Genomic DNA, 16,509 nt, shown 5'->3' with positions numbered 1-16,509 from the left:
GATTGCCTGCCAGAATCTGATTTCTCCCATGAAAATGGGTCTTTTTACCTGCCAAAAATTGATTGAAGGCCAAATACAGTTAATGAAAGGTTGTTTCTACCTAAATATGATTTGATCTCATTATTGAGCTTCATAATCTGAAAATCTGACATTTTAGCGCTATCGCTTAACGGGCTGCTGTGCGCGCTCCCGCGGCCACAAATCAGAAGAAATCAGATTCTGGCAGGCAATCGCTTTTTGGCACAACACCGGCCTTTGCTACTGACTCAAGATTAGTGGAGCTTTATCAGAATCAGAATCAGAATCAGTATCAGTATCAGTATCGGTATCAGAATCAGAATCAGAATCAGCTTTATTGGCCAAGTTTGAGCATGCCTGACCAGGAATTTGACTCTGGTTATTTCGCTCACTGTACCAAGATTTAAAAATTAGCAACAGTAAATAACAAATATACAGTGAATAAACAAATGTGGCACCTATTAACATATATACAATTGGAAAGGTGCAGCAGTACTGAGGTACACATGATAGCTCAAATATACACATTTTTAAAAAGTGAGAGGTGCAGCAGAATGAGGTAGATATGATTAGATTATAGGGAGGTGCGTTGTTACAGCATATTGCACGGTGATTGATTCTCTGAGACTCTATGAATGATGAGAGTTCATCAGAGCAACAGCTTGGGGAAAGAAACTGTCTCTGTGTTTGGAGGTTTTGGCGTACAGAGCTCTGTAGCGCCGTCCAGAGGGCAGGAGTTCAAACAGACTGTGTCCTGGGTCCTGGATAGATGGGAGGTTAGTCCCAATTATCCTCTTTGCAGACCTGATTGTCCGTTGCTTTATTCATTCCGAGGGAAACTAATGCATACCTGTCAAGTTTTGGATTTAAAAATAAGGGACATTTTCCGCCACCCGCTGTCCCACCAGAACAACTGAGGTCCAGTATTACATTTTAAGACAGATTTTCGAGAAATCTAAAATAATTACCTGTCAACCACTTACAAACTACAATGATGTGCTCATAGCCTGACAGTGCCAACTAAATAAGTGCTAAGGAGCGATGGGATAAAGTGGAACAGTGGTAAAAGTGATAAGCAGCATAAATTAACAAGGATACAGCAAAACTAAATAAAGTGATGAAGTGAAAATTGGTTACAAAATGATAAAGTGACATTTGTGAATAAATTGGATTCAAGACTATATCTGGTATGGTGTCTGGATGTGGAATTGTATTTTTTTCTTTGCTATATTTTCACACAGCTTTTCAAATAGGAAAAGCCTGCAGTTGTTTCTTATTTGATGTCAAACAAATAGATTCTAGTTTGTTCCTGTCTTATTTGAGCTCTAGTTTCACCGGTATAGTTCTTTTTCCAGATGCTAGGTTTCCCAAAAGACTTCTGTCTGACCAGATTTATATTATACAGGTTTATTACAAGCTGTGACGAGTAGAGCAGGGTCCAAATCAATATTTCCAATCTCAAGTACTCTGTTGACTGGATCAAATAAAATAAATTATATTTTTATGATTTTTAACTAAAAATACCAATACTGCACAAGCAGACGTTTGATTGCCATTGTCCATGCCAATGCTTGGCTGAATTCTGCACAAGCAATGATGACCCAGCTTTGTGTTTTATTAACTCCAGTGGATTTTCACCTATTTGTATCAGCAAAGCTGCAAACAGATTAATCTGTTCCAATCCATACTCTCATAGCCTCAGCTTGTATCTTATGTAGTTTAGCTATAACTGAAGGGACTGTTGATCCATAAAGCTTACAAAATCACATACAGACTGAATCATGGCTTTATATATCAGTGGCTTTATCAGTGGCACACCTCTAGCTCTGGGCAGACAGAGCCTGTCAAGCAGTGTCAAGCATTAATATTAGTTCACAGATTTGTCTTTAACGTGCGCTCCAGGTCATCTTAACTTGTAAAACTTTGAACTTTCAGACTTCTTCAGTTTCATATCAAACACAGACAATGTTTGCAATTACTTTTTTCCATGTAAACTCAAATGTTATAGACTTACTTTTTTTTAATCTCTTTTCAGGACCACATTCATATGCATACCAGTTTTTCAAAAGTTTTTTTTTTTTTATATTTCTGTGGATAAATTACAGTTTCACCCCCTTTACCATCTTTCTTTTTTTTACTCATTTTTCAACTGGCCTCATCATCTGCATTAATGATTATCCAAATCTTCTTTAGCTCCGCTAAAAATACAATAACCATTATACACTTTAATGGGCTGTCGTTTCATCTTTTAATTGTAGATAACACTGTTTCTAGACTTTAGTGAGCAATGTATGATCACACAGAAAATATTTTATGCAGTTAAACCTATTCTCATCCTCCACAGCTTTGAAATCAGTTTTTCCTTCCTTCAAATATCAAAAATGATAATAAAAAGAAAAAAATAATAGCACAAGCATTGCTGTAAATTTAATTTAACTTTCAATGGATTGCAGAGTCAGGATCAAACTGTGTGGAAAAAAAGCTTAAGAAGCATTAAACATAATTGTCACACAGTCCAAAGTATATTTGAGATGAGCTGGAGATCACATGACTTCTCGATCATCAATACAAGATCTATGAAGAAAAAAAGTATGCAGCCTGGACGTAAATGATTTTGACATCGTGTAAGTGTAAAAAAACACAGTGCCACGATGAGTGTAATAAAAGGCAGTTAAACAAAATATTAAAGCGTATTACTTTTTTCCTGCGCAGGGTAATTTGGTTCCCAGTGAAAAATGCTTAATTGATTCAAGAGCAGTGCTTCCGATCTCCTAGTTGTCTTTGAATCAAACATCAGGTCATGAGACTGTCACTTCAGATGCATGCTGGGAAATGTATTTCTGAGTCCCGCACTTCCCACCATAGCAGATCAAGAGAAAACTCCATGTCCCAGAGACGCCCCTGAACGTTTCGCCTATTACTTCCACTCTGAACAAAAAATACCATCTTTAAGAGATATGGTGCAGTTAGCACAAGTGAGGTTCAGTTAGTTAACAATTTAGACAAATCTGTAATTAATTAAAAAGCTGTAGACGTCCAATGCTCCGGAGTTTGAGTTTAAAACGGCTCTTGCGAGGACTGCCAGAATTGCTATCGAGGTGCCAATTTATGAGCAGCAGAAGATAGAAGCTGATGGCTCATCCTGGCTTCGTCTTCGTCCAAAGTGCCATTAATGTCAGTTAGCTCATGTAAATGCGGATGCCTCACTGAAAGTGACACTAATATCAGGTGTCTAATGTGACTAAAGCGGTCTGTTGTCCCTGGACGCTCCGCATTAGTTCGTGCATATTCGGAGAAACTTCAGTCATGGAGGAAGTTGACAAGATCTTGATTCATGCCCTTCGACAAGTCGGCACGTAAGTATTTACTACAGTGTTTTATAGATTTGAAGTGTAAGTCACTGAGCTGTCGTGTAAGTTGCCTCTTAGAAGCTTTGGTTGCTTGAAGGCTTGCTGTCTGTCAGTCACGTGGTGCAACGGAGTCAGCAGAAGTCACATGATCCTTTTATTATACTCTGTTTATTAAATTACCACTTATGAGAAGCTTCATCAATGACAGAGCTTACAACACGTAGTGTAAAAGCTGGGTAATACACATAGGACATCTTGGAAACGGTAGTTTTGCATATTTGAAAATTAAACAATAAAACTAATGTTTACAGAAACGTTATGCAAACAGTCAAATACTTAGAGTATTACTGGGGACAAAACACTGGTTTAACATCCGGGGATTGCCTTGTGTAATTCTGTAAAATTCAATAAAAGTTAACATGATTTGGAATGTTAACTCTGAAATGAATTAAATTATGACTAAAGCTACAGTTAAAGTAAAAGTTTTTACTCCTCAAGAATGATGAAACTTTTGCCCAGAATACTGAGCAATGATTGCATTATTTAAGAAACTTATTTTAGTACAACATTCCTCAATCTTGAGGGTGCTTTTCTGTTCACTTTTATGTGGAAGAAAAATGTAGTTGTCCGTATAAAATCATGTAGTGACAATTATGGTAGTAGATACTTTTAAGGGATTTTTTTGTTTGTTTTTTTTTCAAATCAGATCTGGGTGACCAATTAGTGCTCAAAATAGACCTTTAGTGATCAATTTAAAATCACACCAGAGCAAATTTAACCTTAACACATTTCACCCTACGAAACCCTTCTGGCTGGAAGGTGAAATGTCTTAAAGAGCATATATAAGGATGCGTATTTGCCTTGTTTTAAGCCTTTGTGGTGTTCAGGAGGTTCCTCCAAAGTCCACCTGGGATTCCAGCTTTGGCCGGCGTACGAGTACAAAAGGAATGCAGCATCACTGAAAGCAGAGTTTCTGAATCCAGATCCTCAGGACCCACTTCAGACTCATCTTATACACATTCTTGTTAAAGGACCTTATTAATATTCTCTCTACGGATTCATTTTTTTTCTTATTTGTATCGATTCAGGATCATAATAGAGATGCTTTACCAAGACTGTGACTAAAACTCAGCTGAGTTGAGTTGTGCAGCTCAAACGCTCTTATGTTTTGTATGCCTTGGTGAGCACCATGTTTGGGTCCTCCCTCCCGCACACTGCTGTTACTGGTGGCCTTCTTAAACTAATCAGACACGTCGCCGCCGGTTATGTGCCACGGCAACAGAGACAATTGGAGGAAGTTTCTTTATGAACTAAATCTGGTCTAAAGGGGGGTGGAGCTGATCTGGTCCTGGAGTTTAGAGGACAAATGTGCATACGAAGTTAAGTTTTGTGTTAGAAAGTTCCTGGATGACATAAGAGAAATGAAAGCCTTTCAACTCAAGAAGCAGTGCATTTCTCACTTCGTAGGCACATCAAAGCCAGGCTGAAATTTCTCCACGATTGTCTGAAACATGCAGATGAATTTTGGGATGCTGTTATTTCAGCTCATCCTGTGGGGGACTTTTTTTACTGCTTCAGGCACAAGGAACCTTGTTAGGGTGTATGACATCATGTTAGGAGGATTATGTTGACGTTCTGAGGTCTTCTAACAAGACAATAAACCAAAGCTGATCATCCAAGTTTGTCCAAAAGATTTAGAACCCCGATATCAAGGTCCTTGATTGACCCTCTCAGAGCCCAGATCTGAGAATCTGCAGAGGGAGCTTAAAGTTAATGTTGACATTTTTGTTTTTCAAATATCCTTAAATTACCGCCTTCTTCATTTTTGTTACAAATCCATGACTTAACCACAAAACTGTTGTAGGAAGTTGCTTAATTTCAGCTACTGCCATTTTGGTTGTGGTCATTTCCATGGAAACAATTTTGTTTGATTGATGGTTAATAATTTAGACTTGAAACTTTAAGGTAATAAAAGAAGAGAAAGGCCCAAAATCTTGGTTTGTTTGTGAATGAAGACTTTTTCTCACTAAGTTGAAGAAGTTGACATTATCACATAGGAAATTATAAAGATAAATATTTTATTTCTTTATGCAAATACAAAAAATATGGGTTAAAGGTCAAGTTGTTTTTTCTTTTTTCAGATGTATTTGTTTTATGTGTGAACTCTTGGCATCGTTTAGTTTTTGTAAGGCTAATGTTCTTGTTAATTTTCATTATAAATAAACTGCGAACTACGGCAGTTGTTTGAGGCGGCGCTAGCGGCCGGCAGATGTGATGACTGACGCTTCATTTGTGCTCCACAGAGATGTGGGCGAGGACGTGGACAGCATCAAACAGTTCAGCAGCGAGCTGATCGTGGAGGCGGTGGTCAGATGTGTGCGAGTGATCGATCCGGGCCTGGGTGGAGCGCTGCCCACCTCGCTGCCTCCCGGCATGTCGGCCCGCTTCAGAGTGGGCATGAGCCTGGCACAGGCCTGCCAGGTAAGATCTGGAAGCTGTACCCTGTTTTGCTTTAAAGTTGTTTTGAATGTTGACCAAGTAAGACTCGGGATGTTTGCGAATGCCAAATGACTTTATCTGCCAAATGTAGCGGTTCTAAGAAGCTAAACTTTGACTCCTGGTGGAGACATAATAGATGCATTTTGACTTGGTGTAGAACACTGCTGAATTGATGCATTGGAGCAATGGACTCTGGTTAGAAACCTTGTTAGTCCAGTTCTGCAGCTCATAATTGTGCTGCAGGACACTAAAGCAACACAAAGGAACTTTGGTCATTTGTGTCCTTTTCTTCTGCATTGCTACTGAGGTTTGCAGTTCAAAGTAGGTTAGGTAACGATAGTCTGCTGATCTGATACAGCAGTTTATAGAGAAGTCAAACTAGGAAGTGCACTTCAGCTGGATAAATGCCAAAATTGTTAATGGTACACTTTTCACCAAGGTCTGGCTGTTTTTTTTTATTTGTGACTTGCAGCGTAACCGTCATTCAGCCTGACATGACTCGGTGCGGTTAAATGCACGTTGTTTTCTCAGCTTACTGAAGCTGCATGCAGGTGTCAATGAATGTCTGAGTTTAAATGTTGGGTTTACAAATAGTCAGCGCTGTTCCTGTGGATTTTATGAGCTGACGCATAAACTAAACCTGGGAGGACCGCAGCAAAAGAGCAGAAGTTAAACGCCGGCTGACCTGCAGCAATCAGAGATGTTCTGGACAGAAAGAACTACCCCCTTAGCAGGACTGGTTCAGGGTAGGACTCCCTTGAAGACCCTGGTTCCAGGGAAAGGTTCCAGTGTTCAGAATGCAGCTTTATGGAGCAGGTTTGGTGCAAAGACATTAGGAACATTTCAGTGATTTGAAGATGAGGACATCTGTCTGTCTGATCAGTCCCCCCGTGTGACATGTATAGTATGAACTTGCACGCTTGTTTAGTTTTGATGCTGATGTGCACGTGCGTTTCCATGTTTGTTCTGCTGTGAACTAATCGATCTGATCTGATGCACTTCTTGGCCAAGATACAAGGAAAACATGCAATAAGTGATGTCATTGTTGAATATTAAAAGAACAATATAACTTGCAATCCATGTAAACATACAATGTTGATATCTTTCACCTTTGCGTCTACCAGACTACAGTGATGTGCAAAAGTTAGTACCCCATCTCTTCATTTTTTGTATGCATCTAATTGTATGCGGGAAAAAAAATCATCCCAAGTCTTAGGACCGGGGGAGCAACAACTCGCACATCTTCTCGTTTTTGCATCACTCAACAAGAATGAAGCCATTCCCTTGAAGAATTGTTTATTAGCAGACGTTTGCTGGTTTAAAGGTGTGTAATAAAGGGAAAGACGTAAGCAATACTACTTTAGAAAAGCGTTTGTTGCAGCACATCCACGTGCAAGGAGTTACAAAAGCCACTTTTGTGGTCAACACTCCACAGCAACAGCTATTATCCACCAGTGTAGAGCCTTCAAGACTGCTGCCAGATTGTACCCCAAGCTCAGACCACGCTAGGCTCAAAGAAATAGAATAAATAAATAAATAAATCCAACTGAAATGCCTCTCAAACTAGTAGGAATTTATGCAGAATCTACTTTTGTGATGTGTTTTGAGGTGAGCTCACGTGGAAGTGTAAAACGTCAGCACCCTTTTGTTTTCTAGGTTAACATGCTGTCTTGTGTTCTTTTCTTTTTATTCTCAAGTTATTCTGTGTTTTGCTTGCTCATTTTATTTCCTTTTGTCATCACAACACTCAGAACGTAGTGCATTTTAGCATCTGGACCGCCGGCATCTAAACTGGACCAGGCATCTTGGACTTTAGGATATTTGGTCACTCTGATTTTCTTGACATTCAGAGCGTAAAGAGAAAAGATGTAAAATTTCACTCTAATATGATTCGATTCAGTTGTGACTGGCGGATCATTCCTGTTTATAATTCCTGCCGATGACTTTGTGGCTCAGTTTCTGTGCAGCCACCCTTCTGATGCATCAAGGCAGAATATCAGGCGTGTTATTCATTTGATTTCCAGGACATCGGCTATAAAGGAGAGATCGGATACCAGACTTTTCTCTACAGCAACGAGTCGGAGATCCGCTCCCTGCTCATGTTCGTGGTGGAGAAGCTGCCCAGAGAGAGCGCCGAGTCCTCCGATCAGCCGACAGGTACTGAGAGCATCCGCCCGTCTACAGCATCAGGACCGTCTTAACTGGGCACTCGCTAGAGAGACAACGAACTTTGTCCCTCCTCCTGCAGGTAAATCGGCGGTCCTCCAGAGAGCCATAGCTGCTGCGATCAAAGCCCAGCTGGCCGTGTCCTGGGTGCCTCCAAACTGCAGGCTGCCGCTGCACTGCGACACACAGGTACACAAAAGAAAACGCTCTCCGGAGTATTCAAACATCTGACTGAGAAGTAAATATGCCGCGTGGCATTATTCATCCCTGGAAATGTGTCCTGGTACCCTTTCCACTGTCAGATCCACTTCCTGTAACCATGGGAACGGCTGTTTAAACAGGTCATCTGTTGCATTTGTTCATGTTTCTGTTCAATATAGAGTTTAGATCATTCATCATCTTTTTGCCTCCATTTATTCAGCATCTGAAACGTTTTAGCAAATATAGCTGTGAAAGTCCTCTTACTTCTTGGAACCACTCAAACTAAACCCCGACATTTGACACTTCGTCTTTTATTGAAACTTGATTTATTTATTTTTCCTGTCTTCTTTTTTTCTTCAAGAATCAAGGAGCATCGCACAGCTTCTGTGTTCAGCCGCTCAGTTTACCACACTGCACTAAAGACAGGAAGCATCTCAAAGGTTGGTCTCCTGTTGATGTTCATTTCAAATTTAGAACAGACTTTAAGGGATTCGTGTTGTCTGAATCTACGGGTTTTTCTTCTAGTGCTTTCAAGGTCTGGATAATGCTGAATATGTTTATATTAAATAAGCAGTGACCTTTTCTGGTTTTCAGAGGTGAAGAGCTACCAACGAGACGTCCTCCCCCCAGTCAGCGCTCAGGTTTCCAGCCGCGTCTCCACGGCGGCCTCCCTGCTGGAGCAGCACGCGGCCGAGCTGAGTGCTGCTCAGGAGTGGGACAGCGAGTGGAAGAGTCAGGGGCTTCTGTCTCGCCTCACGCCGCAGGCAACCTACCTTTTTCTCTTCAGCATTGTTTACGTGCAAATAAGTGTGATTAAGGATGCAAAATGAAGCTTTTCATAGCCGTCTTTGACCTGTAACGTTTAAGACTCACTGAGAGGTGTTGGTTCAAATGTGTCCTCCTGACTGCAGAGTGGACACAAAGTGCTGTGCCTGTATATCCTGAAAGATGATACCTGTAAAGCTCTGACCGCTGCTGATGAAGGTGTTTTCCCTCCACGTTGTCGAGCAGGAGTACCGCCTCAGGAAGCTGACGCGTCTGCGTAAACGCATCGAAGAGCAGCTGCGCTCTGCTGCCCTGCCCCCTCATGAAAGCTCCTCCGGGGTTCCCCGCTCCACCTCCGACCTGTCAGAGCTCCTGCACGCCTTCAGAGGCTCCGCCCCCTCGGACCACATCCTCACCAAGGGTTCTCATTTCACCCACACTCAGAAGTTTACCTTCACGCAGGTGAGAGCCGCTAACGAGCAGAGCACGGGGGAAATGCCGTCTGGGGAGCGAGAGTTTTAACTGTCTGTGTACGCGTGATCCAGGAAACGGCGGCCGCCCCGAGCTCCGTCCTCCCCGGGCGTCAGTCGGAGGGGGATGCCCAGGTCGGCCAGCAGGAGGAGCTGGCCTCCCTCCAGCAGCAGTTCCAGCAGCTCTGCAGCGATGTTGAGCAACTCGCAGCAGACATGAAGCACATCAGTGTCACTAACGCACAGGTGAGGGTCAGGTAACGCATGAGGGGGTAATCGCTAGTAAGTGTGAGCGCCCCTATAAAAGCAGATGATCCGGAGCAACCAGGTGTGTGATGTGCTCTAGGTGCTGGATGAGCTGAAGCAGAGGGAGCTGGGAAATGCAGAAAACGAGGAGAAGATCCTGGTGAAGAAGAAAAGCATCGATTTGTTGCCGGATGCAGACAGCAACACCCTGAAGCTTCAGGTAGGACGGCTGCTGGATCTTTAACCGGACGTGTTCAGCGTCAGCGGGATCCTCCAGCTCACGGCGTCCTTCTGTCCCCCCCCCCAGAGTCTGGTGGAGGCCAGCGCCAAGCGGGTGGTGAATCTGGCGGCCCAGTGGGAGAAACATCGGGCTCCGTTGATCGACGAGCACCGCCGACTTAAAGAAATCTGCAGCAGCCAAGATGTAAGCGGTGCCAGAGCCGTCGCGGGGAGGGAAAGCTTGTCTCCCTTCGTGTTAACTGACCTCTCTTTTCCGCAGCGGGAGTCTTCCAGAAAGCTGTCTGAGATCAAGTCTCTTCACGAAAAGATCCGCGTCTCCACGGAGGAGGCAAAGAAGAAGGAAGAGACGTACAAGCAGCTGGTGATTGAAATGCATGAACGCGGAGTCCCATGACGTCTGATACGGTTTAAACGCCGATTTGCTGTAACAAATGTGTTTGACTCCGTGCTGTCCTCCATGGCAGGTAACAGAGATAGAAAGCCTTCCCCAGGACGCGTCTCGGTCGGCGTACACGCAGCGGATTCTCGAGATCGTCAGCAACATCAAGAAGCAGAAGGAGGAGATCACAAAGGTGTGGAAATATTAAGAGAGGGGGGGGGTTAGAGCTGAAAGGTCTGGTCGGGTTTGTGTTTCCACTGAAGTCGGTGGGCAAACATTCAGCCTTCGGCAGAAAATGAGCTCGTTTCAGAGACGTGGGTTTAAGTAACCTCCCTCACCAGCCATGCTTGAACCAACCTTGCAGATCTTGTCGGACACGAAGGAGCTCCAGAAGGAGATCAACAGCCTGACAGGAAAGCTGGACAGAACCTTCGCCGTGACCGATGAACTGGTCTTTAAGGTAACGTTGCCTCGTGCAGTCAGAGACTGAGTGCATAATAACGTGAAGATACTTGATTTATTCCCAGTTTTTACCCAAACGGCACCATTTGGAGACAACTAGTTTTCAGCTTTTTGTGACATAGAAATCCTGTAATTTATCGTATTTGATTCATGAATTTCTGAGACCTCTGAACCACCCCATAATCAATAAAAGGGGGGAGGGGAGGTGGGTCGTATACAAACCAAAAAATGTAATGTTGTAAAGAATATAAAAAATGCATAAACTTACCTTGTGTATTCATGATGATTGGAAAAATTATTATTTAACTTGTGCTGAGGACCAAAACAATGTGATTGACAGCAGTTTTGAGTTTAAACAGAATATACTTTTGCAGCAAAATGATGATTCATGAACATCAAAATAAACAGCTATTTTAAGCCTTTGAAAAGCGCTTATTTATTTCTACTTAAATGATGGTGAGGATAGAGGCAAACGTAACTGTAGGGACCCTGCCTGTACAGAACTGCAATAGTACTAGATCTTCTAAAGTAAAACTGTAAGTCTATACATTTTGATAGTTTTCTTTCAAATTAATGTGGTGATTGTATAAAAAGACAAAGTCATTAAAACTGTTCTGTACCTGAATATATCAGCACGATTATGACCTAGCGACATTGATGAAAGCTGATGCAGCACACACCAGGTAAAGGTGATGTTTCTGGCTCTTTATGAGTTTACTGCTTCAGATTATGTAAAAGAACCAAAATCTGTTTTTCTTTTCATGTATATTGTTTGAATTACTTTTTTATTCCAGTTGATGAAGCAGCATTTAATTTTGTCCATTTTATTTTGGTCTTGTGTAGGACGCCAAGAAAGACGAATCTGTCCGTAAATCCTACAAGTACCTGGCTGCCTTGCACGAAGTACGTCTCTGTCTGTTTCCTCTTGTTTCGCCTCACCCGCGGTTCCTTTCGGAGGAGAGATTTTCACCTGTCCATCATTTCTCTGTAGAACTGTAGTCAGCTGATCCAGACCATCGAGGATACGGGAACGATCCTGAGAGAGATCCGAGACCTGGAGGAGCAGGTACGCCTCCATCCTGTCTGTTGGGAAAAGCTCTGCATGTGTTCCATCCATCCTTTCATTAAATCGCTTTTATTCTTTAATCTTTCCTTGTATTATTTTTTCTTTTATTAATGTTTGCTTAAGAGGGGAACCAACACATTAGGAATCAAGGATGCTTCCTTAACAGGAGGGTTCCCTTTATTGTGTCCAGACAAGGACAGACTTAACTTCAGGAAACGTTTAAATGGGCAGGTTCCTGTCGCAGCAAAGGTCCAACCTGTATTCACACCTCGTACACGACAGTTATTGACCGTCATATAGTGTTGTTTCTACCTGACAATGATATGGTTATGTATGTCAGGTTTAAACTTACACAAACACATGCTGTTGTTTTACTGGTTTAAATGATGAGTTTTATGTCAGACTCTCCTTGTGGGTGGAAGAACATGGAAACCTTAAATCAACTTTGTATATTTAAGTACATTTTGATTTTTATTTGTCTTCCATCTGAACAATCTTGGACCGTGCAGAGAATTCTGGGTGTTTTTTTAGAAGCTGCAGTCGGGAACTTCCCAAAATCTAGTAACGTCTCTGCTGGACTTCTGCCCACCTCGATGGGGTGCGTGCGTCTGGGCTGTCGTGAGCACGAGGAAGTTGCGTTACTATGGAAACCTGAGGCGTCAGAAAAACGGATACCTGAGAATAAATCCACAGGGGAACACACTGAGGGAGTTAAGTTTTAAAGGACTAAACAGTATCTGGATGCAACGGCATGACGTTTCTGTTTTAATCGTCCACAGATCGAGACGGAAAACAGTAACAAAAGTGTGGCTAACCTGGAAAGGATTCTGGAGGACTACAAGGCCATCCGACACGAGAATTCTGCACTCGCTGCTAAAGTCAGGGAAGGCTGAAGGAGGTGAAAACCCGGGACCCGTGGGCGGCTCTGGACGGGTCAGAAAGCAGCATTCCATGCGTCAACCTCGTGGAGGACGTATTTCACTAACAAGGAGACCTGCCTTTCTGCAGAGAGACGGTCTGGTTTTTGTACCATCAAAACTAATCTAACATTTTAATACGCATCATGGAAGGAGACGAATCTGCGGCTGAGCCCTGGCGGTTGGATTCCTGGACCAGGCAGAGCTCCGGCCAGCAGAGGGCGCTCTCGTGTTCTCAGAAGACATTTGAAATTAAATCTTTGATTTGAAATTGTTGATACATGAATTGTTGCTCCATTGTCACACATCTTTAGATCCGTCATTATTATATTTGAGAATAAAATTTTGAGTGAATGTAATATGAATGTAGTCCATTGTTGTATCCATGGTACCAGCTTGAATAAAGATGCCTTACAGACTTGAGATTTGTGATGCTTATGATCATCTCACACCTGAATACAGAGATACAGAGGACCTGGGTCTGCTGTGTAGAGGACACTTTTCTCCCTGAGGCTCTACTGCAGCAGTTCTTCATGTCTGATGTCACTTGAGACCATAGATGTACACTCGATGTACACCCAGGTGAACCTGATAGATTTTTTTTTTTCACCTTTATTTAACCAGATAAAAGACCCATTGAGATCAAGACCTCTTTTACAAGGGTGACCTGGCCAAAGAAGGCAGCGCATGTCCACAAATAACAGCAATCACAAAATAAACATTAAAATGAGAGTGCAAACTTGTTTAGCAAATAAAGTGCAGTAGTGTTGACTTTAGTAACATGTAGAAAAAACAACTTCAGTAAAAATTTAAAAACACGGGCACTGCCGAAAGGATTCTCGTCGTTTTTTTTAGAAAAGAGCGAAAGGCTTCAAGTGAAATAAGTTTAGGCATTTTCAGTTCATGTTGGAGGATATTCCAAGCAGAGGGTGCAGAGAAACTAAAAGCTTTTTTCCCCAAGTTAGTCCGAACACGGAACAGCCAGGTGCAAAATGTCATTCGATCTTAAAGCATAGCGGCTTTTAGTTCTCTGAAGATAAACAAATAACCAGGAACCAAGCCAAGAAGAGCCTTATAAATCAGAGTCATCCAGTGTGTAAATCGTCTTACATTCAGAGAAGACAAGCCAGCTTTAGCGTACAATTCACAGTGGTGAGTGAGATGCTACAACCAGTTATGAACCTTAGAGCACGGTGGTAGACCGGAGTCAAGGACTGTAGACAGCTGGCTGACACAAACACATCTCCGTAATCAAGAACAGGCAGAAAAGTAACTGATCTCAGAAACTTTCGTGCTCTAAGGGAAAAACATGCCTTGTTTCTGTAATAGAAACCCGAGTTTCACCCTTAATTTAGAGACCAAATTTTTAATGTGTGCTTTAAATGTAAGCTCCCCATCAATAATTAATCCCAGGTATTTGTAACTAGTGACCCGCTCAAGAGCTTTACCATGGACAGTTTTAATTGATGGGGTATTCTCCAGGGGAACTGATGAATTTGAAAAAAACATAACTTTGGATTTTTCAGCATTTAAAACCAGTTTCAGTTCCTCCAGACGAGACTTCACTACATCAAACTGCAAGAATTCAAAAGCGTGTGCAAGGGTGAGCAGCAGTAAATTACACAATCATCCGCATAAAAGTGATATGAGGCATTTGACAAATTTCCACACAGCTCATTTATGTCAATTGTGAACAGAATGGGCCCTAACACTGAGCCTTGAGGTACACCTTTTTTGAACTCAAGAAAGTTAGAACTAGCCCCACCCAACTGAACACATTGCATTCTACATGCCTAGTAATCTGCAAACCAAGTGGTGGCTTGTTTGGAGATTCCAATCTTAAGGAGAGTTTTTAACAAGAGACTGTGGTCCACAGTGTCAAATGCCTTGGACAGGTCAATGAACAGGGCAGCACAACACTTTTTGGTATCCAATGCCTCAAACACATCATTAAAAACTTTTAGGGCAGCAGTAACAGTACTGTGCTGCTTCCTAAAACCTGACTGAAGGGGGTTTAAAATGTTGTTTAAGTCTAAAAATTCCCTCAGTTGATCACAGACCAGTTTTTTTTTAATATTTTTGCCAAATGCATAATTTTGAAATTGGCCTGTAGTTATTCACAACTGTGGGTTCGCCTCCTTTTAGCAATGGGAGGATGAATGCAGATAGATAACTACTGAGCGCTGTGACAGGACCAGCACTGCAAACCAAGAAGATCACCTGCCTTCCTGCAGCCGTCGTCCATCTGCATGTTTTACAAGATGAACCATAAGAAAGTCAACGCAGCACGTTGGTGTGGCGGTCACCTTGAAGATCCCCAGCTGGGTTCTCCCCAGGTTCTCCGGCTTCCTCCAACACTCCAAAACTGTCGATTTGGTGGTCCGAAGACATCTGTATGAGTGAGCGAGCAGTGCTTCCCAACACCTTGAAGGTGACCTGTAGTCCGCCAGGTCCATCAGTGTCAGATCATCCATCACCAGAGAGGACCACCGAGGAGGACTCCACTGTCGGAAGAAAATCCTTAAAAATCCAGACTGGATTTTGTCAAAGTCCATTTTGACAAACCACAGAGCTTCTGGGAGATTGTCCTCTGGATAGATGCGACAGCTGGAGTATTTTGACGAGTCACATCAGCTCTATGTTCACAGACGCAAAAATGAAGCCTGTCTACAGGTGGACAAGTCTCACGAGTTACAAAAAGGCCAGTTCCATTAGTGTTTTATATTATTCCCCCACTGGTCAGTTTCAGTAAACTTGACAGTTTCAAGTCATTTCAGTGACCAGAACTGAGAGGGTACCAACAAAGGTCCACGTGCATGGTCATACCGGTACTGGTGAAAGCTGAGACATTGTAATGATCATAAGTTAATGGGACACGTGTATCATCAATTTGACCCGTTTCTACAAAACAGAATCATAACAAGTTTTAGAGTCAAAGAAAAATGAAATGACATGACTCTAGATGAAAATAGATATAAAACCAGGACTCCATGGTCCATGACAAACTGACATGGGATTTTGATTTGTTTGTTTTATTTTAATGAAATTTAACAAAATTGAGTATGTTTGTAATTATCATTCATTATGCCCACATGATTTGTTTTTCTAATGAAACGCTGCATTCAATTGTACCTGGGACTTATGAATTGCCAATATGTGTAGGAAAAGTTAAATATAGGCAATTTTAAAAGGCCAAGGCTTGGCAGGGTTATTGGGTTAATTATTCCATGATTTCAGTCCCTTTGAGGTTGCTTAGTTCAATTAAAATATTTTTGCTCTATCAAAACAAAAGACTGCGCAGAGTGCTTTTTCAGTCTAATTCTGTTCATAACTGTTTAAAACATGGAAAGTAGCTGTAATATTTACCCCACGCTTGGTAAAGGCCATAAACTGTATAGGTGTAGACAGACCCGGATTAACTCAGTGTGTTTCCCCAGGGTGACCAGATTTAAAGTGCCCCCTCCTCCCACATTTAACAGTAAAAAAAGGGAAATTTACTATGGTTATAAAGAACATAGATTTACATATTGCTGAAGTACATGCTCAACACTCATACTACAAATAAATGTAAGACAAGCAACCAACTAAGAGTAACACCACAGATAGACATGAGTCTACAAACGCCATACTACACTGATGCTCCAATCAGAATGAACTCATATGTCAATGTAACACCACATGTTAACTATCATTATTTCCATCATATATATGTCTGAGGACTACATGCAAA

General features: G+C 42.0%; 1 protein-coding gene across 1 annotated transcript; it reads left to right on the top strand.

Annotated features, from left to right (window-relative positions):
* Positions 1 to 2,959: 2,959 nt before the first annotated feature.
* On the top strand, positions 2,960 to 13,202 carry ccdc22 (coiled-coil domain containing 22). Its single transcript, XM_061735591.1, has 16 exons — positions 2,960 to 3,374; positions 5,672 to 5,849; positions 7,892 to 8,024; positions 8,116 to 8,222; positions 8,596 to 8,674; positions 8,829 to 8,998; positions 9,246 to 9,461; positions 9,545 to 9,715; positions 9,816 to 9,935; positions 10,023 to 10,139; positions 10,215 to 10,316; positions 10,420 to 10,527; positions 10,699 to 10,794; positions 11,640 to 11,699; positions 11,788 to 11,862; positions 12,642 to 13,202. The coding sequence occupies exons 1-16, from the start codon at positions 3,325 to 3,327 to the stop codon at positions 12,753 to 12,755; spliced, it is 1,896 nt and encodes a 631-aa protein (XP_061591575.1). The 5' UTR covers positions 2,960 to 3,324; the 3' UTR covers positions 12,756 to 13,202.
* Positions 13,203 to 16,509: the final 3,307 nt, after the last annotated feature.

Source organism: Cololabis saira, chromosome 12 (genome assembly GCF_033807715.1).
Source record: "Cololabis saira isolate AMF1-May2022 chromosome 12, fColSai1.1, whole genome shotgun sequence".
Lineage (NCBI taxonomy): Eukaryota > Metazoa > Chordata > Actinopteri > Beloniformes > Belonidae > Cololabis > Cololabis saira.
Note: the sequence above shows the minus strand (reverse complement) of the source record. Positions and strands in the feature narration are given on the sequence as shown.